This window comes from Capra hircus, chromosome 8 (assembly GCF_001704415.2).
Source record: "Capra hircus breed San Clemente chromosome 8, ASM170441v1, whole genome shotgun sequence".
Classification (NCBI taxonomy): Eukaryota; Metazoa; Chordata; class Mammalia; order Artiodactyla; family Bovidae; genus Capra; species Capra hircus.
The window spans coordinates 85242681-85270017 of record NC_030815.1 but is presented as its reverse complement, the minus strand read 5'-3'; the positions used below and the strand labels follow the sequence as shown (position 1 = coordinate 85270017).

General features: G+C 40.3%; 1 protein-coding gene across 2 annotated transcripts; it reads right to left on the bottom strand.

The window, feature by feature from the left end:
• On the bottom strand, positions 416 to 27337 carry ZNF169 (zinc finger protein 169). 2 transcript variants are annotated; one of them, XM_005684180.3, is made up of 5 exons: positions 27273 to 27337; positions 23614 to 23699; positions 19323 to 19449; positions 18742 to 18837; positions 416 to 2954 (listed from the first exon to the last, which is right to left on the bottom strand). In XM_005684180.3, exons 2-5 carry the CDS (start codon positions 23689 to 23691, stop codon positions 1405 to 1407), a joined length of 1851 nt encoding a protein of 616 aa, XP_005684237.1. In that variant the 5' UTR covers positions 23692 to 23699; positions 27273 to 27337; the 3' UTR covers positions 416 to 1404. The 2 variants fall into 2 exon arrangements, with proteins under 2 accessions (XP_005684237.1, XP_013821651.1); XM_013966197.2 differs by having other exon boundaries at positions 416 to 2951.

Genomic DNA, 27337 nt, shown 5'->3' with positions numbered 1-27337 from the left:
CTAAGGAGATTTCTAAGCAAAGTGTTACGGATGCAACCTGGTTTTTCCCTCCTTACAGTAAAATGTGAGAGTAGAAAGATAAATTGAAGGAACTGTTAAACAAAATTCTGCGAACTAGAACTGGAGGTTTGGAAAATTCTCAGCCTATGGATATCTATGCTGCAGAAAATGAGAAGCATGTTCTGGAAAGAATACTGTGGTGTAGTTAGACATGGTTTAATAAAGAGTTAAGTTTGGAAGCAATCAACCGTCTCAGATGTAGAACTAAAGGTGACACAGATGGGACAAAATGAAGGCAGGCTGTTAGACTTCTGGGATTCTACAAGACGGGAGGATAGAGCTAACTATCTGACTACACTATCCATCAAGAAGAGGGAAGAATGACCCCAAAGGTGAAACAGAGACCAGCAGGTCTGCCATTTCCAAAACAGGCCCAGACAGTAAAAGTCTGGGGAGCCAGTATGGTTCTTCCATGGTTTCAGTGGGCCACATACACTTCTACCACACCAGCCAGACCAGAGGGCAGAAGATACAACCAGAGACCATTCTCATGGCTTAAAACCTAATAGAATTCGCCTTGTAATGTTTTAAACTTGCTTGGGACCAATCAATCCTTTCCACTTTTAGAATGGGAATGTGAATTCTCTGCCTGTCCCATCATTGTATTTTGGAAGCAAATAACTTGTCTGATTCACAGGTTCACAGCTGGAAAGGATGAAATGCACTTCTAGTCTCATCCACACTCGACTTAGATGAAACTTAGGTGAGATTTTGAATGTAGAGATGAAGCTGAAATGGGCTAAGACTTTTGCTGCTGTTAATTTGGGGTGAATGTATTTTGTACTTGAAGAATGTGAATATAGGGGGTCCAGAGGACTGAGCTGTTAAGACTGAATTGTTCCCCAAAATTAACATATTGAAGTCATAACATAACATATAAAGTCATGACTTTATTTGATGACAGGGCCTTTACAAGGTCATAGGGTGAAGTCCTAACCCAGTATGGCTGGTGTCCTCAGAAAGAAGAGAGAGTTACCAGAAAAGTGCACACACAGGGGAAAAAAATGTCCATTTCAGGATTCAGCAAGAATGCAATCATCTGCAAGCCAAGGGGAAAGACTTCAATAAAAATCAAACTGCCTACACATTGATCTTGGACTTCTAGTCTCCAGAACTATGAGAAAATAAACTTCTGTTCGTTGAGCTACCAAGTCTGTGGTATTTTGTAATGGCAGCCCTGGCAAATTAAAACACATTGCCAGTGTAGGAAGTAAACCATAAATCATCTTATCTTATGATCACTGAAAATATGCAACTTTTTTTTCTCAACTGCATTTTAAGGGAAGTGGAACATTTCCTAGTGATTTCTGCCACCTAGACACTCATGGGGAAGGAAAGGAAATGTCAAGAGAACAGATCCTGTGGCAGGAGATGGTGGCCGAACTTGGTTTTCCTATGCCTGTGGAGGTGAGACTTCTGGCTAAAGCCACGCCCACACTCCCTGCACACATATGGCTTCTCTCCTGAATGTGTCCGCTGGTGTCTGATGAGGGCTGACTTGAAGCCAAAGCTGCGTCCACACTCATCACACACACATGGCTTTTCTCCTGAGTGTGTCCTCTGGTCAGAGGTGAGTTGGATCTTCAGACCAAGTCTTTGCTCACATACTCTGTACACATCAGCCTCCTCCCCTGAATGTATCCTCTTGTGTCTGGTGAGAAGTGACTTGAAGCCAAAGGTACGTCCACACTCAGGACATATAAAAGGCTTCTCCCCTGTGTGTGTCCTCTGGTGTCTGATGAGGGTAACCTTCTGACCAAAGCCACGCCCACACTCAGAGCACACATAAGGCTTCTCACCTGTGTGCGTTCTCTGGTGGCCCATAAGGGAGACTTTCTGGCTAAAGCCACGCCCACACTCGGAGCACAGGTAAGGTTTCTCCCCTGTGTGTGTCCTCTGGTGTCTGATGAGGGTGACTTTCTGGCGAAAGCTGTGCCCACACTCAGCACAGACATAAGGCTTCTCGCCTGAGTGTGTGACCTGGTGACTGAGGAGCAGTGACTGCTGCCTGAAGCCACGCCCACACTCCAGGCACAAGAAGGGCCTCTCGCCTGAATGCGAGCTACGGTGTTGAAGGAGTGATGCCTTCTGGCAAAAGCCTCTTCCACACTCTGGACACACAAAGGGCTTCTCTTCCAAGTGTGTCCTCTGGTGCAGGATGAGAGCGATCTTCTGGCGAAAGCCTCTCCCACACTGCTGACATACAAAGGGTCTCTCCCCGGAGTGTATCCTCTTGTGGTTAGTTAAGGAGGATGTGTACCTGAAGTGTCGCCCACACTCCTGGCACACATAGGGCTTTTCCCCTGAGTGCTTCCTCTGGTGTACAGTGAGGGAGGACCTGCGGCCAAAGCCTCGCCCGCACTCTCTGCAACTAAACGGCTTCTCTCCTGAGTGAGTCCTCTGGTGTTTGATGAGGTCCGATTTCTGGCAGAAGTTTCTGCCACATTCAGGGCACACATGATGCTTCTGGAGGCTAAAGAGGCTTGATTTTCTGCTAAATCCTAGTCTATAGTTTTCACATATGACTGCTCCAGATTCTGAGATGTTTGTCTCTGTCAATACTGCATCTGCCTCATCAGAGATCATCCCCTGGTCTATTCTTCCACTGCTATTGCCTCCCTGGTCTACTGGCTGACCTTGAGATGAGCTGAAAAATGCACTTGAAGTCCCACTCAGCCGCAGCCTCCCAAACACAGTGCCAGAGCCTTCTCTCTCTCCATCTTCTGCTTTGTCATTCAAGCAGCTTGGAGCGTCTAGTAGGAAGTGGCTTTCTGAAGATGAACCTGGGAAGATCTGAAGGGAGTGACCACAAAACACATATTGATGGAGGATCTGTGGACTGGAAAAAGTCTCTGGGCAGGAGAGACAGGGTTGGAATTCTGTTCTTCGTTCTGCTGGAGAGAAAGTGTCAGTCAAAATCACCAAAGGTATCTTGTGGATGGTTAACACTTGTCTAGTTCTCGTTCCTCAGATGCTCCCACACAAAGACTTCCTTCGAAAACCTTCCTTCCAACCCATGGTGACGTATTAATGCATACCTTTTATAACATATAAAACCCACATGATAAGCCAGCTCTAAGCATCAGCCCAGCTTAAGGAGTTTTAAGAAGGCATCACAGGCAGCTCTAGCCCTATAAGTCACTGCCATCAGAGTTATACATGTGCCCCCAATACAATTATCCTATAAGCCACAGACATTAACACCAGTGTAAACAGTATCTACAAACATATGCTTTTACTGAGAGTTAAAATACATAACTTATAACAAATTTCTTTAGGGACTTTTCCTATAAGAAAAGATGGGGTCAAAAAAGGGAGTCACTCTATAGTTGTACTATGAAGAAAGCTGAGTGCAAAATAATTGATGCTTTTGAACTGTGGTGTTGGAGAAGACTCTTAAGAGTCTCTTGGACAGCAAGGAAATCAGTCCTGAATATTCATCGGAAGGACTGATGTTGAAGCTGAAACTCCAATACTTCAGCCACCTAATGTGAAGAGCCAACTCATTTGAAAAGACCCTGATGCTGGGAAAGATTGAAGGAGGGAAGGGAAGGGGGACGACAGAGGATAAGATGGTTGGATGGCATCACCAACTCAATGGACATGAGTTTGAGTAAACTCCGGGAGTTGGTGATGGACAGGGAGGCCTGGCGTGCTGCAGTCCATGGGGTCGCAAAGAGTCGTCACGACTGAGTGACTGAACTGAACTAACTAGTGGAGGCAGTACAGAGGACAGGTCAGAGATCCATGTGGGAAGTGTTTCCCCTGTCCTAAACAAGTATTTCCTAGGGGATTATGTGGTGGGTCCTCTAAGATGGTGCATGGATTCGCAAGTGAAACATGGAGACATAGTCTAGGCCTACAACCTCTTACATGATTTTGGCTCCCAGTGACCCCAATCAAACTAAGACCTGCTCTTCTCAGTGTTTTGCCTTTTTTTTTTTAAATATAAATTCTTGTAAATGGAAAGTTTCCACCTAAAATAATTTTTGTAGATATCAAATTTGGATGCCTTGTTCTATCACAAATGCTTCTATCCACCTGAAGCTGATGAAAAATACCATGATACTTAAATAAAATACTTAAATAAACGCAGTACACCAGGCCTTTCCAGACATGCATGTTTCTTTTACCAATCAAAACTGAGATGTATTTTACAAACAATCAATAACACTGGTCAGCAAACTACAACCAACCACGTGTTTTGTGAAGAAGTCTATTGGACACAGCCACATTCAATCTTTATGTTGTGTCTATAGCAGCTTTCACATACAAAAGCAAAGGTGAGTAGTTGCAACAACAAAAAAAGACTACAAAGCCTAAAGTATTTACTATCTGACCCTTTTACAGAAAGTTACTCATTCTGTCTTGTCTAAGATGGCAGCTTTTAATACTAACAATAATAGCTACCATGAAAACCCTTCCTAACACTTAAAAGGCCCTACACTTCCTCCTAAGAAAACTATTGAGTAAACTTTATTGTGTGTGTGTGTGATGCTAAATCTAGAGGATCCTGTGAAGCAGACCTGACTAATGAGATCTCTTCAAGAAATTTAGAGATACCAAGGGAACATTTCATGCAAAGATGGGCTCGATAAATGACAGAAATGGTATGGACCTAACAGAAGCAGAAGATATTAAGAAGTGGCAAGAATACACAAGAGAACTGTACAAAAAAGATCTTCATGACCCAGATAATCATGATGGTGTGATCACTCACTTAGAGCCAGACATTCTGGAATGTGAAGTCAAGTGGGCCTTAGGAAGCATCACTATAAACAAAGCTAGTGGAGGTGATGGAATCCCAGTGGAGCTATTTCAAATCCTGAAAGATGATGCTGTGAAAGTGCTGACTCAATACGCCAGCAAATTAGGAAAACTTAGCAGTGGCCACAGGACTGGAAAAGGTCAGTTTTCATTCCAATCCCAAAGAAAGGCAATGCCAAAGAATGTTCAAACTACGGCATAATTGCACTCATCTCACACACTAGCAAAGTAACACTCAAAATTCTCCAAGCCAGGCTTCAGCAATACGTGAACCGAGAACTTCCAGATGTTCAAGCTGGTTTTAGAGAAGGCAGAGGAACCAGAGATCAAATTGCCAACATCTGCTGGATCATCAAAAAAGCAAGAGAGTTCCAGAAAAACATCTATTTCTGCTTTATTGACTATGCCAAAGACTTTGACTGTGTGGATCACAACAAACTGTGGAAAATTCTGAAAGAGATGGGAATACCAGACCACCTGACCTGCCTCTTGAGAAATCTGTATGCAGGTCAGGAAGCAACAGTTAGAAATGGACATGGAACAACAGACTGGTTCCAAATAGGAAAAGGAGTACGTCAAGGCTGTATATTGTCACCTTGCTTAGTTAACTTATATGCAGAGTACATCATGAGAAACGCTGGACTGGAAGAAACACAAGCTGGAATCAAGATTGCCAGGAGAAGTATCAATCACCTCAGATATGCAGATGACACCACCCTTAGGCAGAAAGTGAAGCGGAACTAAAAAGCCTCAAAGAGGAGAGTGAAAAAGTTGGCTTAAAGCTCAACATTCAGAAAACGAAGATCATGGCATCTGGTCCCATCACTTCATGGGAAATAGATGGGGAAACAGTGGAAACAGTGTCAGACTTTATTTTGGGGGGCTCCAAAATCACTGCAGATGGTGGTTGCAGCCATGAAATCAAAAGTCACTTACTCCTTGGAAGGAAAGTTATGACCAACCTAGATAGCATATTCAAAAGCAGAGACATTACTTTGCCAACTAAGGCCTGTCTAGTCAAGGCTATGGTTTTTCCAGTGGTCATGTGTGGATGTGAGAGTTGGACTGTGAAGAAAGCTGAGCACCAAAGAATTGGTGCTTTTGAACTGTGGTGCTAGAGAAAACTCTTGAGAGTCCCTTGGACTACGAGGAGATCCAACCAGTCCATCCTAAAGGAGATCAGTCCTGGGTGTTCACTGGAAGGAATGATGCTGAGGCTGAAAGTCCAATACTTTGGCCACTTCATGTGAAGAGTTGACTCATCAGAGTTGGAAAAGACTCTGATGCTGGGAGGGATTGGGGGCAGGAGAAGAAAGGGACGACAGAGGATGAGATGGCTGGATGGCATCACTGACTCGATGCACGTGAGTTTGGGTGATCTCCGGCAGTTGATGATGGACAGGGAGGCCTGGCCTGCTGTGATTCATGGGGTCACAAGAGTCAGACACGACTGAGCGACTGAAATGAACTGAACTGAACTGAATCACTCATAAGTGCTGACCCTACTGGACTTCCAAGGAAAGTGAATATCCTTTCAGTCTTTGTATACAGTTCTGGCCATCAGGGATCCCACCATGGTTGGTCTCTAGCTCAGTCTGCTGAACCGTGAGTGAGCTTATTTTGTTAAGCTAGGCTGTCCACATTTTCAAAACTCATGGCAGGCATGTACATTTCTGGCTAGCAGTTTCCAAGAAATACTTTTGTTGTAATTCTAAAGCTCTGAAAGCTGAGCTTTCAGTATTGCATTATTGTCTCCTTATCTATGATCTTTTTGTGATGGGAAGAGAAAAGCAGCCACTGCCTTCTCCTTGACCTGTTTTACTTCCAGCTAGGCAAAAAGTCTAAGGCCAGTAGTAAACTACTCCATTACAGGTATGCTGTTCAGTGTCTTTTGTATTAAATACAGTGACTGATTTAAATACAGTTAACACTGTCCTTATAGGAGCCTGAGTCTCTACTAAGGCTGTTCACTCATCATCATTTTTATGTCTATCTAGTAGTGTGACAAATTTTAACTAAAAACAATTAAGAGTTACAGTGTTCACTGTGGCTTTAAGCATCCAAATTCCTCAATAAAAGAAGAAATAAAATTTTACCAAGGTAATTCTTTTCAGTTAATCTTAAACGTGTCCAAGATACAAAAAAAAAAAAGATCAGTTTATAAACTCTTTTATAAGATACAGCTACTCTCATGCCAATTGATTTTTCAGACCAATAAGTATTTCAACAACTGTCCACGTTGGTATGTTTAGCAAACATCCCAAAGGAAACCGAAAAAAAACCCACGAGTCTGAGTGAACTCCAGAGATGGTGATGGACAGGGAGGCCTGGCATGATGCGATTCATGGGGTCACAAAGAGTCGGGCACGACTAAGCGACTGAACTGAACTGAACTGAATGGCTTCTTAAAGAAATTTTTCCTTCTGCAGCTGTAATTGTAAGGAATAAAATTATAGCAGTGAGTTAAACGGATGCCATAGGTACTGGATTACAATAGAAGAAAGAATGCTGTGCATTCACTGCTTTTATTTTTTTTTATTTTTATTTTTACTTTATTTTACTTTACAATACTGTATTGGTTTTGCCATACATTGACATGAATCCGCCACGGGTGTACATGAGTTCCCAATCATGAACCCCCCTCCCACCTCCCACCCCATATCATCTGTCTGGATCATCCCCGTGTACCAGCCCCAAGAATCCTGTATCCTGCATCAATCCATTCACTGCTTTTAAACAATTAAAAGAATTTTAAGACTTGGTTCACATGTGAAAAAAGGCAACACTTTTGATAAGAATCTGAATTAATCCCTGGAAACTAGACAACTTTCATAATATGCCATCTCCAGATTTTAAGACAATATAAAAGAAATATTAAAATATGTGACAGTTAATTTTATGTTTTAAGTGCTCTAGCCACAGGTTGCCCAAACATTTAAACACTATTCTGGGCATCTATGGGGTCGCACAGAGTTGGACATGACTGAAGGAATTTAGCAGCAGCAGCAGCAGCAGCTAGGTGTTTCTGTGAGGGTGTGTTTGGAAGACTTTAACACTTAAATAGGGAGACTGAGTAAAGCAGCTGAAAGACCTGAGTAGAACAAAAGACTGACCCTCTCCCAAGGTAATGGCTCAAAATCCTTTAAGTTAGGCTTCAGCAGTACATGAACCAAGAACTTTCAGATGTACAAGCTGGACTTAGAAAAGGCAGAGGAATCAGAGATCAAATTGCCAACATCTGTTGGATCATAGAAAGAGCAAGGGAAATCCAAAAAAATATCTACTCTGCTTCATTGACTACATTAAAGCCTCTGACTGTGTGGATCACAAAGAACTGTGAAATTCTTAAAAAGATGGGAATACCAGACTACCTTACCTGTCTCCAGAGAAACCTGTATGTAGGTCAAGAAGCAACAGTCAGAACCAGACATGGAACAACAAACTGGTTCAAAATTGAGAAAGCAGTACGTCAAGGCTGTATATTGTCACCCTGCTTTAACTTACATGCAGAGGACATCATGCAAAATGCTGGACTGGATGACTCAACAAGATGTAATCAAGATTGCCGGAAGAAATATCAACAACCTCAGATATGCAGATACCACTCTAATGGCAGAAAGTGAAGAGGGACTAAAGAGCCTCTTGATCAGGGTGAAAGAGGAGAGTGAAAAAGCTGGCTTAAAACTCAACATTCAAAAAACTAAGATCACGGCTTCCTGTCCCATTACTTCATGGCAAATAGATGGGGCAAATGTGGAAATAGTAACATATTTTATTTTGGGGGCTCCAAAATCACTGCAGACGGTGACAAAATTAAATGATGCTTGCTCCTTGGAAAAAAGCAATGACAAACCTAGACGGCATATTAAAAACCAGAGACATCACTTTGCTGACATTAAAGCTATGGTTTTTTTAGTAGTCATGCACGGATGTGAGAGCTGGACCATAAAGGAGGCTGAGCACTGAAGAACTGATGCTTTTGAACTGTGGTGTTGGAGAAGACTCTTAAGAGTCCCTTGGACAGCAAGGAGATCAAACCAGTCAATCCTAAAGGAAATCAATCCTGAATATTCAGTAGAAGGACTGATGCTGAAGCTGAAGCTCCAATACTTTGGCCACCTGACGCAAAGAGCCGATTCACTGGAAAAGACTCTGATGCTAAAAATGACTGAAGGCAGGAGAACGTGGTGACAGAGAATGAGATGGTTGGATGGCATCACTGACTCAATGGACATGAGTTTGACGAAACTCTGGGAGATAGTGAAGGACATGGAAGCTTGGTGTGCTGCATTCCATGCGGTCTCAAAGAGTCAGACATGACTTAGTGACTGAACAACAAATCCCAAATAAGAGGGAATTCTTCCAGGCTAACTGCCTTCTGGCTGGGACATGGGAGGGTGGGTGGTGGAGAGGAGACAGATGGAGTTGTTTTTGTTTTTCCTGCTATCACACTTGATCTGATACAGCAGTTCTTACTGGGTGTTGAGACTGAGAGCCTAAGAGAACCATGGGCTCTCAAATGTCTTCATTTTGCTAACTGCAGATCTTGGAACTTCTCAGCCTCCATAGTCACATGAGCCAATTCTTTATAATACATCTTGTGTGTGTGTGTGTGTATACACATACATCCAAATGGTTCTGTTACTCAATAACCCTAAGACTGATTTTGATACCAAAAGTGGGATGTTGCTATAGCCAATACCTAAACTTTGTGGAGGAGAAGGACATGGCAACCCACTCCAGTGTTCTTGCCTGAAGAATCCCAGGGATGGGGGAGCCTGGTGGGCTGCCATCTATGGGGTCACAGAGAGTCGGACGAGACTGAAGTGAGTTAGCAGCAGTAGCAGCAGCAAACTTTGTGGAAGTGGCTTTGGAACGAGGTGACAATTAGAGGCTGAAAGAGTTGAGGTGCATACTAGGAAAAGCAAGAAGAGACTGCTGGTAGAAATATGGATGGTAAACATGAGTTTGCTGAGGACTTAAAAAGAAAGGAGGAGAGCTGGAGAAAAAGCTTCTATCAGAGGATATATAAATTGACTAATCTATAGTACAGAGTTTCTAATGCTGAGCTTTGCATAAGTAGAATAAATTCCATTTGGGCATGGTGTGTAATTCTTTTAAAATATGGAATGTTTTTATCACTTGCATAGGTTCGGGGATCCACCACCAACTTAATTACTTTAAAAATGTACTATATTCAGATTTTGTCCCATCCTGTATCTGTAGTATTTTTCAAAAATTCATTCATTTCATATAAGGTATTAAACCTGTTAGTATAAACTTGTTCACAATATCCCCTTAGTATCCTTTTAAAGTATCAAGAATAGGTAGTAACTTCCCCTTCACTCTTCAATTATTCATGTCTTGTTTTTCTCTTGATTAGTCTATGCAGCAATATGTAATTTAGTAGCAATATATAATTTTCTTTTCAGACATTCAACATTTTCTTGGCAAATTATTCTAATAAAGTGTTATATTTCACAGATTTTTGCTCTTATTTTCTTTATTCCATTCCTTGCACTCACTTTGCATTTACTTTGTTCTTTTTCTAGCTTCTTAAGTCAATGATCATAGACCTTTTCTAAAATAAGCACTTAAGGCTATAAATTTCCTTCTAAACTCTGCTTTAGCTGCATCTCACAAATGTTTATTTTGCTGAGATGAATTTGAAAAGATTTAGGTAGTGGCTTGTAAGAGTTGATATTGGTAAGTTGCAATTTCTACCTCAAGTTATCTATAGATAGAGTAAAATCTCAAAATAAACACTACCCAGGTTTTCTTTTTTTCTTTCTTTTTGCAAATGAGAAACTGATCCTAAAATTTAAGTGGAAATACAGAGGACTATCCAAAGCAACCCTGAAAAAAAAAGGATAAGACTTACACTACCTGACTTCAAGGTTTTCAGTGATCCTACAGTAGCACAGACAGTATGGTTTGGTTTAAGGATAGACATACTAATCAAAGGAATAGAAGCGAGTATATAAAATAAACCCAATCTTAGCCAGTGATTAGATATTCAACAAAGCAATCCAATGAGAGAAACACAAGACTTTTCAACAAATGGGGCTACAGCCACTGTGTATCCACATGGGGAAAAAAAAAAACAACCTTGATTCCTGCCTCACACCATATACAAAAGTCAATTCAAGATGAACTGTAGATCTAAGTATAAAAGCAGCTAAAACTAAACAGTATTTAAAAGAAAATATAGATGACAAAAAAATTTAAGAAAGGAAAAAGACTTCCTCAATATTAAAATATCAAAAGTTATTAAGAAAATGAACACAAAAGCTTCAGACTGAGAGGATATTTGCAAAATGTACAAATGACAATGGACTGGTATCGAGGATTAATAAAGAATTCATAAAACTCAATAATGAAAAATAATGCAGGTGGTGGGGGCGGTAAGAAGAGGTGGAATGTATGCAGAGAGTAACATGGAAACAAATACATCATCATATGTAAAATAGATAGTCAATGGGAATTTGTTGTGTGATTCAGGGAACTCAAATGGAGCACTTTAACAACCTAGAGGGGTGAGATGGGGAGGGCGGTGAGAGGGAGGTTCAACAGAGGGGACATAGGTATATCTATGGCTGATTCATGTTGATGTTTGGCAGAAACCAAGACAATATTGTACAGCAATTATCCTTCAATTAAAAATAAATAAATTTAATTATAAAAATCAATGCAGAAAAACTGGAAGAAATATTTGAATGTATACTTCACAAAGTATATGATATATATAAAAGATCAAAAGGCACACAGAAGGACTCAACCTCATTAACCATGAGCAAAATGGAAACCCCCTATGAGATAACTCTACACATCCACCACCAAAGATAAAATGAAAACTGTTGGGGAGGATGTGAAGTGACAAGAACTCTCACATGTTTGTTGATCATGGAAATGAGAAATTGTACAACCACTTTGGAAAAGGTCTAGTCATTTCTTATAAAACTACATGTACAGTTACCCTATGACTCAGTGTATGCACTAAATAGTATCTCACCAAAATGAATATCAACCTGGAACATATGAATGTGGCCTTATTTTCAAAGAGTCTTCGCAGATGTTATCAAGTTAAGATGAGGTTATACTCCAATTAGACTGCTTTGATCCAATGACTGGTATCCTTACAAGGAGTGGGAGATCTGGATACACAGACACTTAGGAGGAAGAAGGCTGTATAACCACAGAGGCAGGGATTAGAGTGATGCTGCTATAAGACAAGGAACACTAAGGATTGCCAACAACCACGAGAAGCGAAGAGAGAGAACAGACTCCCTTTCAGAACCTCCAGAAAGAACCAACCCCATCAACAGACTGATTTTGAATTGTGAAAGAATAAATTTCTTTTTTTAAGCTTCTCAGTTTGTGGTAACTAATTAAATCAACCCTAGGAAACTAATACATCCTAGGTATGTATTCAAAGCAAATGGAAAACAAAGGTTTGTTGAAAACAAGCAAAAAATTACCGTAAGAATATTAACAGCAGCTTTTTCAAAACAACTTAAAACTGGAAGCCATCAAGGTGTTTCTCAAGGAGAATGGATAAACAGTCATATATATATATTCATATGATGTATGCCACAGCATGGATGATGCTTAAAAAATATACTGAGTGAAAGAAAACTTACACAAAAAAGAAAATATTATATGATTCCCTTTATGCAAAATTGTACAGCAGGCAAAACTAATCTATGGTGAAATAAAATCAGAAAAACAGTGGTACCTCTGAGGGGTGGAAGCAGGAGTTTACTGGGATGGGCCACAAGGGAACTACCTGGATAACAGTAATCTGCATTTTGATAAAGTTTGTGTTATAGAGATGTATGCATTGTTTGAATTCACAGACTAGTATACTTAAAATGTTGCACTTCCAGTAAATAAATTCTACCTTAAAAGAAACAAACAACTCTAGTTAATGATATCCATGCTATCCATTATTCCTGGGGCCAATCAACTTTAATGGTGCCCACCAAGCTAAAATGAACTACCAGAAGTTGGCCCTTTTAAAACTGCAGTGTTCAAAGATGCTCAAGTGGACACCCTGGACCTGAGTCTGTAGGTCCCTGCCTGCCGACCACCAGTATGAGTTAACCTAGGAAGAAACTATGTCTTTCCTCTCACCACTTGTTGGACTGTCTTTGCCAGAACCACTTGGTAATCAGATTAGATTAGATCTTAAGACACACTCACACCTGCCAACCTCTCAGGGAAAATGATTGTCTGAGGAGAATAGTAGATGCTAAGGACATGCCAGGAAGACCTCATAAAATGACAGCAATATCCACCTATGAAAAGGTCCTCATAAGCTCTTAATCTACCCATGGGGAGAATGCAAGTCTCTTTGCAAGAAGAGTAAAGCCTTGCAAACTTACTCAGATACACTGAGCTACTCAGCTCTTCTCAGAGAAGAACTGCTTGAACTAAACTTCTTACTCCCACCAACTAAGGAGATACTGCTAGATATCTGATAGGATGGCTAAAATTAAAAATAATAATAATAATGTTAACACCAAATCCTGACACAAATGCAGAAAAACTGGATCACTCAAACACTGTTGATGGGAATATAAAATGGTATAGCCATTCTGGAAATTGAGTATGGCATTTTATTATAAAACTAAACCTATATTTACCATATAGGCCAGCAACTTTCACTTTTGGGCATTTATGCCAGAAATAAAAACCATACATTCACACAAAAACCTACACACAAATGTCCACAGCAACTGTATTCTTAATAGCCAAAAATATAAGGAACTCAAATGTTCTTGAACGGTTTAACAAACTGTAGTATTGATACATTCATACCATGGACTACTGCTCAGCAATAAAAGAAATAAAATACTAGTACATACAACAATTTGTATGGATATCAAAAGAAAAAAAAGCAATCTCCAAAGTTAACATATGATGTAACTTCTTTTATATAACATTCTTGAAATGACAAAACTATAGACAGAGAATAGATTAGTGGTTGCCAGATGAAGAGAGGGGAAGAGTGAGGGTGTAGGCTGTGACTATGAAAGGGTAGCAGAAGGGGGATTCTTGTGATGGGACTGTCCTGTATCTTGGAATACAGTGGTAGTTACATGAATGTACATATATAAAATTTCAAAGAACTAAATAAATATACACATACACACAAAATGAAGGTAAAACTGATGAAATCTGAATGTCAGTGCACTGCATTAACAGAAATAAAAGGCTGATTTAACAACAAAAATGTATAATTTACTAAATTATAACAAAAGCCTATAAAAGAAAAACACAAATGGTCATCTGTAAAGATGCCACAAAAAAATGACAAAATCCAACATCCATTCCCAGTAAAAACTCATCAATAAGGATAGAAAGGAAGCTTGTCAAGCTGATGAAGAGTAGCTATAAAACTTACACTTAGGAGGAAAGCATTCCCCATAAGATCAGGAGCAAGGAAAGGATGTCTCCTTTCACCACCATTTAAATTCATCATTGCACTGATGTTCTCACCTATGCAATGAGGCAAGAAAAAGAAATTGAAGACACGAAGAATGGAAAGAAGTGAAGTATACTTACTTAAAAATAATTAGTCATTTATGTAGAAAATCATATAGAATCTACAAAACTACTAGGATGACAAGTTTTGCAAGTTTACCAGACACAAGATCGGAATAGATAAATTAATTTTATTTCTATATGCTATCAACAAACAATTGAAATTTTAAAGTATTTTAAATAGCATGAAAAATATGAAACAGAGAGGGGTAAATCTGATAAGATGCATAAGACCTTTGTATGAAAAACTATAAAACAATGCTGACAAATATTAAGTCCCATAAAAATAGAGGGACTGAGTTCATGTACTGGATGACAGAGTATATGACTTACATGTAAATTCTCCTCAAACTGATGTAGATTCCACTCAATCCTAATCAATATTCCAACAGGCATTTTGTTGAAAATTGTCAAGCTGATTCTAAAATCCATGTGGAAATGCGAAGACTCTAGCACAAGTAAAACAACTTTAAAAAAGAAAAAATGTTTGAGGATTTATACTAAGTTCCAGACTTCTTACAAGGCTGTAGTAATCAAGACTATGTGGTACCGACATCAAGATGGATAAAGAGAAGAGTGGAAAAAAAGAGAGTATATATTAGATATAGACCCATACACAATTAACTTACACAAAGGTGCGCAGGAAATTCAAAGGAAGGGTTGTCTTTTCAATAAATAGTGCTAGAAAAAATTGGATATTTGTATACAAAAGAAAAAAAAAAAACAAAGAAAAATTGTACTTAAATCCAGACCTGGTAGCAAGTAAAAAAGTTTACTCAAAATAAGACTTAGATCTAAATGAAAAGTAAAAATTATAAAACTTTTAAAAGGAAAAATATATGAAACTCTTTTTGGCCTTCATTTTGGAAAGATTTCCTAAATAAGTGACCAAAAGTGAAATTCATGAGAGGAAAAATTGAAAGTTGGACTTCTCCAAAATTAAGAAATTCTCATTGAAAAACACTACTAAGAAGATAAAAAGCAAGCCACAAAGAAAATACTTAAAAATCAAATAATGGACTTCTATACAGACTATATGAAGAACTTGCAAAATTCAATACAAACATAAGAAACCAACTTTTCAAACTGGCCAAAGATTTGAGACGACAAAGAAGATATCACCAAAGAAGATATACAGGCAGTAAAGAAGCACTTGAAAAGACTATCAACATCACAAGTCATTAAGAAAATGTCAGGTAAAACCATATAAGATGTTACTACACAGTTATAAAAGTGTCTAAAATTAAAATCATAATACCAAGTGTTGACAAATATGTGAAGCATTCGGAACTCTCACACACTGCTGGTGGGAATGTGAAATAGAGCAGCTACTTGCTGAGTTTCATTAAAAATTAAACATATCCTGTATCATCCATCCCAGCCATTCTACTCCCAGGTGCTTATCCAAAAGAAATGAAAGCTATGCTTACACAAATGCTTTTCATGAATGTTCATATAGTCTTTATTTGTAATCATCAAAACTGGAGACTACTGAAATTTCTTTAGCCCATGAATGGCTAAATAATTGTGATATCTAAATTACTACTCAGCAATCAAAAGAAATGAACTGTTGACACACCCAACATTGTAGATAAAATTCAAAATAGTTATATGGGGTGAAAGAATTAACATGATTAATTTACATGAATTCTAAAAGTGCAAACAAATCTATGACAGAAAGCAGTCAGTGGCTGTCTGGGTAAGGGAGGGAGGGGAGGACAAGGAGGGGCAGGAGATAGAAATTATAGTGAGGCACAAGGAGACTCTGCAGTGATAGGTATGCTCAGAATTTGGATTATTGTGATGGTTTTATGACTGTGCAGATATCAAAACTTAACAAATTTTACTTTATACCTCCTAGCATACGGTATGATACTTTATACCTCCTAGCATAAGGTATGATACCTTATACCTCCTAGCATACGGTATGATACCTTATACCTCCTAGCATAAGGTATGATACCTTATACCTCCTAGTATAAGATATCATACCTTATACCATAATAATATTTTTCTATTATAATTATAGTTTAATAAAAGTTCTTTTCTTAAAAGAAAAAAACATTAAGTTTGCTATAAAGTACAAGTATAGATATATGGTTGTATTTAGAAGCAAAAATTAATAAATAACAAAAAATAAAATGCCAAGAATGTTGAAAATAAAAGAATGAAAAAAAAAAGGCAGAAATTTATACTTACCTCCCAACATTCACATAAAATTAATTCCACCTGGATTAAAGATCTAAATGTTTCCAGAATGTATATTGAATTTCTACAGTTCAATAACAGAAATAGCCCAAATCAAAAGTAGGAACATACCCTGAACAGACAAGTCACAGAAAAGGAAACACCAATGACCAAGTCAATACAGGAAAAGGTGCTCACGCTTTCTGGAAAGCAAAATCCCTATGATATTTCACCACAAACTGAACAGATGGGTGAAAAATGTGAGGATGTGGAACAAGAACTCATCACTGCTGCTGGGAGTGTAATATGGCATTGAACAGCTTCAGAACGCGTGGTATAACCTAATCAGGTTGAGGCTACCCACACCCATGAACCAGTCTCTGTGTTCCTAGGTATGCATCTTGAGAGAAACCCTTGCATGCATTTCCAAGGAAGAAATAAGAATATACAGCAACATTATTTTATAAACAAAAATTAGAAGTAACTCAAATGTCAAAAGAAGAGAAATGATAATTCAACTGCATTAAAATATTCATATAATGAAATCAATATATAACCAATGTTAAAAGTATAAACTAAACTTGCATATTTTAATATGAATCTCACATATAGCTGGTGAAGGAGGTATACAATATAGTACTATGTGCAGAAAAGTTTACCAACATGCAAAAGAACTCTCGATATGGTTAAAAGATCCACTGAAGGGATAAAAAAGCTAAGGGCAGTCACAGGCATGCTAATGCAGAAGTCGGATTCTCAGAGGCAGGGGAAAGGAGCGAGACACAACCAGGAAAGGTATCAGCTATCACCTGGTCTTATATAATGGTATATTTCTTAGTCTACAAGCTTTCCTGGTAGCTCAGTCAGTAAAGAATCTGCCTGCAGTGCAGGAGACCCATGGGTCAGGAATCCCTGGGTCAGAAAGATTCTCTAGAGAAGGAAATGGCAACCCACTTGTTAAAGAAATAAAATAGAAGTAGTCTTGTCCAGGCTTCAGAGGCATAAGAGCAGAGCGGGCCTCTGCCCTTGCTTCTGATCTACCTGGACACTGCCCTGACTGCTGCTGTGGGTGTCAGCTACACCTGCTCTGAGTGTCAGAAGAGAAACACAATAGATATCGATAGGGAGCAGATCTTGGAATTTATTAAGCTCCTGGAGGGGGCCTGGCCAACCAAGCCCTGACCTTAACAACATTCCAACTTTTACATGACAAAACAAACAGCATAACATGAAACCAGAATTGGAATTTGCTCACAGATTGATGATGAGCATCCTGTTTGCATCCTGGGATTATAAACGGGAAGCCCAAACTGCAATCTTTGAAGTCTCACCCACGGAGCAGATACTCTGCCTGGGACCTTTTCCCAACTGGGACTCCAGATGTGCTGTGACATGGGACTTCCCAGCACTGTTTAAGTCTGAATGTTGGTGAAAATCCAAATTGGTGATGTATCTTCTGCTCTCTTTCACTCTTCTTTCAATGTTAGTATATTGAAAGTAAGCCAGGTAATTCTCTAATAAATATTTTTATTATTTATTTGTATATAATGCATGGCTTATTTTGTTGACAAATCCTTTGAACCTGAGACAAAAGTGAAAACTTTCAGCAGAACACCACTACAGTATTCTTGACTGGAAAATTCCATGGACAGAGGAGCCTGATGGGCTACAGTCCACAGGGTCGCAAGAGTCAGACATGACTTAGTGACTAAATCACCACCACCGCTTAGGCTGCATGGAAGGCAAACTGGCACTAATTGTATAATTCTTCACACTCTTATAATTTAAATAACACATCATAAAAGAAACAAAATTATGGGAAATTACGGGGTAGAACTGCTGCATGAAAACATTACCAGTTTAAAAACAAAAACTGGACAGAATCTAGCAGGGAAAGATGACTTAGTCTCAGAGGACAAGTGTTATGTTCAAGATCAGGTCAACCAACAAAAGTTCAAGAATGGGAAGATCTTAGAAGTGTTGGACAAGGGACACCAAGTCAGTGGAGGTTGCTCTGTTGAAGGGGGTGGCCAGGGAAGCCCTCTCTGGGCTGAGGAGGATGGCATGGAAGGCAGGCCTGAGGAAGAGCTTCCTCCTCAGAAGCTTACAGATGCTCCTCTTTCCTTACCTGCTGAGCACCTCACTGACCTGATCCTTGTCTGCCTGCTGTTTTCCACTTACCTGCACAAAGGTCCAGAAGACATTCACTCTCCTCTCTCCAGGGCTCGTCTCCTTGTTCCAGTTGTATGATGAGTTTTGGTTTAGGAAAGGCAATTCCTACTCACAGGGGAAAAAAATCAAGGTGACCTTTGGTTAGTGGCTTAAGAGGCTATCACAGAATTCAGAGTCAGCCAGGGAATGCAATGACTCAGAAGCGGGTAGGAAAGCCAGGCAGGGGACATAGATGGGGACAAAGCATTCTTTGAATGCTGAGAAAAGATGACTAAGGGGTGGGAGGACTCCTGGATCTAAAGGCAGTATGATTCTCCCCTGTGCTTGAATGAATACAAATACTCTGCTATCTGAAGCAAGATCACTTTAGAGGAGGGCCTGGCCTTGGAAGGGGCCTAGAAATGCAGTGTCATATCACACAAATACACACACATGCACAACTTCACCATTTCCAGCTCTACAGAATCCAGACATTCTCTGAGATATAGAGAAAATATTGTTTCTTTCTGAGCCAAAAGCATGGTGGCTACTCCATTAAATCTTAAGAGGCCTACAGGCAGAGTCTGAGACATGGGACAGGTCATCCTTACCCAGCGACACCATATGGCTGTAGTTCTCCAGCATTACATCCCGATACAGGGTCCTCTGAGCAGGACTCAGTAGCTTCCACTCCTTCTGGGTGAAGGCCACAGCCACATCCCTGAAGGCCATTAATGCCTATAACACAAACACATCCTTGCTCACCCAGAAACCACACAGGCCCACTAGTCAACTTAACCTAAGTTACCAACCAGGGCTGACGCAGCAATAAGGCTGGCATGGGGCATCAGGTGAGACCCATAGACCCTGCTTTCAACCGGAATCCTTTGCTATGTATTCAAGACTACTAAACCTCTTCCCACATTGCTGGGGGTGTCTATTCAGGGGTTCTCTATTCTGTTCTATCAATCTCTAAATCTATGATGCTATGGAAAACACTGTTTTGATTAATGCAGCTATACCATAGGTCTTGAAATCAGATAGATGGATTCTTCCTCCTTTAGTCTTCAATTTAAAAGATTATTTTAGCTATTCTAAGGCATATTCCTTTCCACAAAAAATTTTAGAATAATCTCACCTGTATCTACTAAAAAATGTTTCTAAAATTTGTACAAGATTTGTATTAAACCTGCATATCAATTTAGGAAGAACCAACATCTTTATCATGTTGATTCTTCAAATCTATGAACATGAGATGAGATGTCTCTCCATTTACCAAGATGTTCTTTGATTTCTTTCAACAGCTATTGTGGTTTTCAGTATAAAAATCTATATATGCTTTGTTAAATAACTGATACCTAAAAATTCCTTTTTCTTTTTTTAGTGATTTTAATGGTACTGTATTTTTAGTTTAGTGACCAATTATTCATGATACAGAACAATTGCCATGATACAGTAATAAACTGTATGCTTATCCTGAATCTGGCAACCTGGTGGAACTCACTAGCTCTAGTTTTTTTTTTTCTCCTAGATTCCTTAAGATTTCCTATGTAAACAATTCCTTATAATCTATATGTATTTTATTTCCTGTTTTTGCCATACTGTAGAACTTCTAGCACAATAATGAATAAGAGTGGTAAGAACAGACATCCTTGCCTTGTACTTGAATGAGAAGGAAACATAATGTCTCAAAGCATTAAAATACTGCTCCACAAAGATACCACATCACACTCATTAGCATAGCTATTACCAAAGAAACAGGAAAGAACATTTTGGGAGGATGTGGAGAAATTGGAGTAGAAACTGGAGTAGGAAATGGCAACCCACTCCAGTATTTCTGCCTTGAAAATTACATGGACAGAAGAGCCTGGGAGGCTACAGTCCATGGGGTCACAAAGAGTTGGACATGACTGAGCACACACACGGAGAAACTAGAACCTCTATTTACTGTTGTGGGAAAAGTAAAATGATGTCGTTTCTTTGGGAAAGAGTTTAGCAGTTCCTCAAAAGTAAAATATATCAATTTTAAAAACAAAGTTCAATTTATCATATGATCAAGCAATTTGAATCGTGGGTGTATACCTTCAAAGAATTAAAAGCAAGAATTCAATATACTCATACACCAATGTCCATAACAGCATTATTCACAATAGCCCAAAGGTGGAAACAACCCTAATGTCCACCAACAGACAAACAGATAAGAAAATGTAGTACATATATACACATAACTGTACAGTCAGCAAAAACAAGACAGTGAGCTGACTGTGGCTCAGATCATGAACTCCTTATTGCCAAATTCAGACTTAAATTGAAGAAAGTAGGGAAAACCACTAGGTCATTCAGGTATGACCTAAATAAAATCTCTTATGATTATACAGTAGAAGTGAGAAATAGATTTAAGGGACTAGATCTGATAGACAGAGTGCCTGATACTCTATGGACGGAGGTTCGTGACATTGTACATGAGACAGGGATCAAGACTACCCCATGGAAAAGAAATGCAAAAAACCAAAATGACTGTCTGGGGAGGGCTTACAAATAGCTGTGAAGAGAAGAGAAGCGAAAAGCAAAGGAGAAAATGAAAGATATAAGCATCTGAATGCAGAGTTCCAAAGAATAGCAAGGAGAGATAAGAAAGCCTTCCTCAAAGATCACTGCAAAGAAATAGAGGGAAACAACAGAATGGGAAAGACTACAGATCTCTTCAAGAAAATTAGACATACGAAGGGAATATTTCATGCAAAGATGGGCTCGATAAAGGACAGAAATGGTATGGACCTAACAGAAGCAGAAGATATTAAGAAGAGGTGGCAAGAATACACAGAAGAACTTTACAAAAAAGATCTTCACGACCCAGATAATCATGATGGTATGATCACTCACCTAGAGCCAGGCCTTAGAAAGCATCACTACAAACAAAGCTAGCGGAGGTGATGGAATTCCAGTTGAGCTATTTCAAATCCTGAAAGATGATGCTGTGAAAGTGCTGACTCAATACGCCAGCAAATTTGGAAAACTCAGCAGTGGCCACAGGACTGGAAAAGGTCAGTTTTCATTCCAATCCCAAAGAAAGCCAATGCCAAAGAACGCTCAAACTACCACACAATTGCACTCATCTCACACGTTAGTAAAGTAATGCTCAAAATTCTCCAAGCCAGGCTTCAGCAATACGTGAACCGTGAAATTCCAGATGTTCAAGCTGGTTTTAGAGAAGGCAGAGGAACCAGAGATCAAATTGCCAACATCCGCTGGATCATGGAAAAAGCAAGAGAGTTCCAGAAAAACATCTGTTTCTGCTTTATTGACTATGCCAAAGCCTTTGACTGTGTGGATCACAAGAAACTGTAGAAAATTCTTAAAGAGATGGGAATACCAGACCACCTGACCTTGCTCTTGAGAAACCTATATACAGGTCAGGAAGCAACAGTTAGAACTGAACATGGAACAACAGACTGGTTCCAAATAGGAAAAGGAGTATGTCAAGGCTGTATATTGTCACCCTGCTTAATTAACTTATATGCAGAGTACATCATGAAAAACGCTGGACTGGAAGAAGCACAAGCTGGAATCAAGATTGCCAGGAGAAATATCAATCACCTCAGATATGCAGATGACACCACCCTTATGGCAGAAAGTGAAGAGGAACTAAAAAGTCTGTTGATGAAAGTGAAAGAGGAGAGTGAAAAAGTTGGCTTAAAGCTCAACATTCAGAAAACCAAGATCACGGCATCTGGTCCAATCACTTCATGGGAAATAGATGGGGAATCAGTGGAAACAGTGTCAGACTTTATTTTGGGAGGCTCCAAAATCACTGCAGATGGTAACTGCAGCCATGAAATCAAAAGACGCTTATTCCTTGGAAGTAAAGTTATGACCAACCTAGATAGCATATTCAAAAGCAGAGACATTACTTTGCCAACAAAGGTCCATCAGTCAAGACTATGGTTTTTCCTGTGGTCATGTATGGATGTGAGAGTTGGACTGTGAAGAAAGCTGAGTGCGGAAGAATTGATGCTTTTGAACTGTGGTGTTGGAGAAGACTCTTGAGAGTCCCTTGGACTGCAAGGAGATCCAACCAGTCCTTTCTGAAGGAGATCAGCCCTGGGTGTTCTTTGGAAGGAATGATGCTGAAGCTGAAACTCCAGTACTTTGGCCACTTCATACAAAGGGTTGACTCATTGGAAAAGACTCTGATGCTGGGAGGGATTGGGGGCAGGAGGAGAAGGGGACGACAGAGGATGAGATGGCTGGATGGCATCACCGGCTTGATGGACATGAGTTTGAGTGAACTCCAGGAGATGATGATGGACACAGAGGCCTGGCATGCTGCAATTCATGGGGTCGCAAACAGTCAGACACAACTGAGCAACTGAACTGACTGAACTGACTGAACTGTACATAATTCAGCCTTAAGAAGGAAAGAAATTCTGATACATGCTAAATCAAGAGATTAGCCTTGAAAACATTATGCTAAGTGAAATAAGCCAGTCACAAATGACAAATATTGTTTGATTCCACTTACAGCAGGTACCTGAAATAGGCAAATTCATGGAGACAAAGTAAAACAGAGGTTACCAGAAGCTAGGAGGGGGAGTGGGCTAGGAAAGTGTAGTTATTACATAATGGATAGTTTCATCCTGGGAAGATGAAAAAGTTCTGGACATGAATAGTGATGACTGCACAATGGTGTGAATAAACAATGCCACTGAACTGGACATTTTAAAATGGTGAAAATTTTATATTAAGTATTAGTTCAGTTAACTTCAGTCGCTCAGTCGTGTCACCACTTCTCAACGAGAGGATCAGGGCTAGGTACAGCCTAACACCATCAAGGCAGCTCCAGTACACGATAAAAGAAATGGGTCCATCCTATAAGAGCTAGGAAGAAATTTTAGGACTCACCTCATCCCTGGTAGTCAGGAGCCCTGGGGCCATGTTCTTAGTCTGGTGAGTGCTCTTCCTAGAGAAGACTCGTTGCATAGGCTGAGCTGGAGAAAGAGAAGAGAAGAAAGGGATGTGTGGGAGGAGTACCCATCTATCCAGCCTCCTAGTTTAGCAGAGGCAAGAAGGAAGTAAGGAAAGCAGGTTGAAGACGGCATCAGAGGCACCCCTTCTTTTTTTAATTTAAAAAACTATGTCTTATTGGCATATATTTGACACACAATTATACACGTATTTAAAGTATACAGCTTAGTAAGTCTGAAATACTTATACACCTGTGAAAACATCACAACACTGAGGAGAGTAAATTTATTAGTCATTTCCAAAAATGACTAATGTGCTCCTTTGTAATCTTTCACTCCCCTCCCCAGCAGCCATTGATCTGCATTTTGTCATCAAAGAATTCTTACAACTGCATTTTCCAGTTTTCTTTAATTTAACCTGGAGGATAATTGCTTTACAATATTGTGATTTCGTCCATACATCAACATGAATCAGCCATAGGTATATATATGTCCCCTCTCTCTTGAACCTCCTCCCACATCCCACCCCATCCCATCCTTTTAGGTTGTCACAGATTATGTTTGAGCTTGATGAGTCACACAGCAAACTCTCACTGGGTATCTATTTTATATATGGTAATGTGCATGTCTCAGTGCTACTCTCTCAATTTGCCCCACCCTCTCCTTCCCCGACTCTGTCCACAAGTCTGTTCTCCATGTCTGTGTCTCTACTGCTGCCCTGCAAACAGGTACATCAGTGCCATCTTTCTAGATTTCATATATACACGTTAGTATATGAATTTGTTTTTCTCTTTCTGACTTACTTCACTCTGTATAATAGGCTCAAGGTTCAACCACCTTATTAGAACTGACTCAAATGTGTTTCTTTATATGGTTGAGTAATATTCCATTGTATATATGTACCACAACTTCATTATCCATTCATCTGTCAACGGACATATACTTTGCTTCCATGTCCAAGCTACTGTAAATAGTGCTGTAATGAACATTGGGGTACATGTGTCTTCTTCAACTATGGTTTTCTCACACTGTGTGTCCAATAGTGGGATTGTTGGGTCATATGGTAATTTCATTCCTAGTTTTTAAGGAATTCCATATTGTTCTCCATAGTGGCTATATCAATTTATATTCCTACCAACAGTACAAGAGAGCTCCTTTTTCTCCACATCCTCTCCAGCATTTATTGACTGCAGATTTTTTTGATGACCAGTGTGAGATGATACCTCATCGTAGTTTTGATTTACATTTCTCTAATAATGAGGGATGTTGAGCATCTTTCCTTGTGTTTATTAGCCACCTGTTTGTCCTCTTTGAAGAAATGTCTGTTTAGGTCTTCTGCCCACTATCTGATTGGGCTGTTTGCTTTTCTGTTACTGAGTTGTTTGAGCTGCTTATAGATTTTGGAGATTAATCCTCTGTCAATTACTTCATTTGCAGTTATTTTCTCCCATTCTGACGGTTGTCTTCTCATCTTATTTATTGTTTCCTTTGCTGTAAAAAGCTTTTAAGTTTAATTAGGCCCCACTTGTTTATTTTTTCTTTTAACTTCCATTACTCTAGAAGGTGGGTCATGGAGGATCTTGCAGTGATTTATGTCAGAGAGTGTTCTGCCTATGTTTTCCCTTAAGAGTTTTATAGTTTTTGGTCTTACCTTTAGATCTTTGATCCATTTCAAGTTTATCTTTGTGTATGGTCTTGATGAAAGTGAAAGAGAAGAGTGAAAAAGTTGGCCTAAAGCTCAACATTCAGAAAACGAAGATCATGGCATCTGGTCCCATCACTTCATGGGAAATAGATGGGGAAACAGTGGAAACAGTGTCAGACTTTATTTTTTTGGGCTCCAAAATCACTGCAGATGGTGACTGCAGCCATGAAATTAAAAGACTCTTACTCCCTGGAAGGAAAGTTATGACCAACCTAGGTAGCATATTAAAAAACAGAGATATTACTTTGCTAACAAAGGTCCATCTAGTCAAGGCTACGGTTTTTCCAGTGGTCATGTATGGAGTTGAGAGTTCTACTGTGAAGAAAGTTGAGCACCGAAGAATTGATGCTTTTGAACTGTGGTGTTGGAGAAGACTCTTGAGAGTCCCTTGAACTGCAAGGAGATTGAACCAGCCAATCCTAAAGGAGATCAGTCCTGGGTGTTCATTGGAAGGACTGATGATGAAGCTTAAACTCCAACACTTTGGCCACCTCATGCGAAGAGTTGACTCATTGGAAAAGACCCTGATGCTGGGAGGGATTGGGGGCAGGAGGAAAAGGGGACGATAGAGGATGAATTGGCTGGATGGCATCACTGACTCAATGGACGTGAATTTGAGTGAACTTTGGAAGTTGGTGGTGGACAGGGAGGCCTGGCGTGCTGGGATTCATGGGGTCGCAAAGAGTCAGACCGGACTGAGTGTTGCAAAGAGTCAGATACAGCTGAGTGACTGAACTGAACTGAATGTTATGCTGATAATCCAGCATGACGTTAATCTTCTATGTGCCTATAAAGGTTATTAAAAACATAAATGAACATTACATTAACACATATGAGACCCCTGTTATACCTCTTTCCACACTCCCAACAGCTCCAGGAGATTCAGCACTTTGCCCAAGGACACCCACATACAGGCAGACCTGTATGTGAACTCTCCCTATGGAGGCCAGGGCTCCCACAAAAGGCCTGACATATGCCCCCAGGGAGAAGAAATGCCCAAAGATATATACACGTGAGGTTGCAGATTTGTGGGAGAAAGAACAGGGCTCGCGTTGAGAAGTGGTGAATCTGTGAGGAATGCAGGAGACCTCACAGCTACTTCCTTGCGTGTTTACAACGTTTTCATAAAGCAAAATTTAAAATAAAACTTAAGTCTGGACGTCTTACCACCCTCTTCTCACTCTCTCATTCCCAGTAATTCAGGGAGTCGGCCCACCAGTCCCCTATGGCTTGAACAAAGTTTCCCGCCCTGTGGGCTCCACTCCAAGCTGCTGGAAGAGCACCAGAGGAGGAGTCAGACAACTTGGGGAGGAGTCGCAGATGTGAGCACAAGGGTGCCCCACGCAAATGCGGGGTGTCTGACTCCCACCAGGCCCTTCCAACTCCCCCAAGAGCTCGTGGGGCCCGAGGCCGCTGAACCAAGTTCCCTCCATCACCATCGTCAGTCAAGGTAAGTCTGAGTGTCTGCCCCACGCGAGTCCTCCCAGCAAAACCTAGGTCCTTGGGGCCAAGCAGCGCCTCCATTGCCAGGTAGGAATCATCCAGCCGCGCTCCCCCAGTTAACACCCAGGAAGAATGTCCAAGGCACGCGCTCAGCAATGGGGACGTCTGCTCCGGCCAAAGGTTACTTGTGTCCACCAAGCCACCCGCACCAGTTTCGACCCCTCAGGAAGGGCACTGAGTACCCAGCACCGCTGCACACTGAGCGACCCAAGACCTCTGCCAACAGCTCCTCAGAGGTGGACCGCGCCTGACCCTGTGGCGGGGGGGGGGGGCGGATCAAACCTCGAAGAACCCGCGGACAGGGCGTACCAAACCAGGGCGCCCACCCTCTCCCGGCTTTCCGGAGCCTCTATCCCTCGGACTCAGCAGCCAGAGGCGGGATAGCTCACCAAAAGCGCTGAAAGACTGTCACCACATCCAAAAATACGACAGGGCGGCTCGGAACTACGCTACC

What these genes read in the sequence shown, in the direction of transcription:
- ZNF169 (XM_005684180.3), bottom strand. Translation starts at nt 23,691, where the DNA reads ATGCAACGAGTCTTCTCTAGGAAGAGCACTCACCAGACTAAGAACATG. An exon ending in TCCTGACTACCAGGGATGAG is followed by an intron (nt 19,450 to 23,613) that starts GTGAGTCCTAAA and finishes TTTGTGTTATAG; the next exon opens with GCATTAATGGCCTTCAGGGA. An exon ending in CAGCCATATGGTGTCGCTGG is followed by an intron (nt 18,838 to 19,322) that starts GTAAGGATGACC and finishes CCCTGTGAGTAG; the next exon opens with GAATTGCCTTTCCTAAACCA.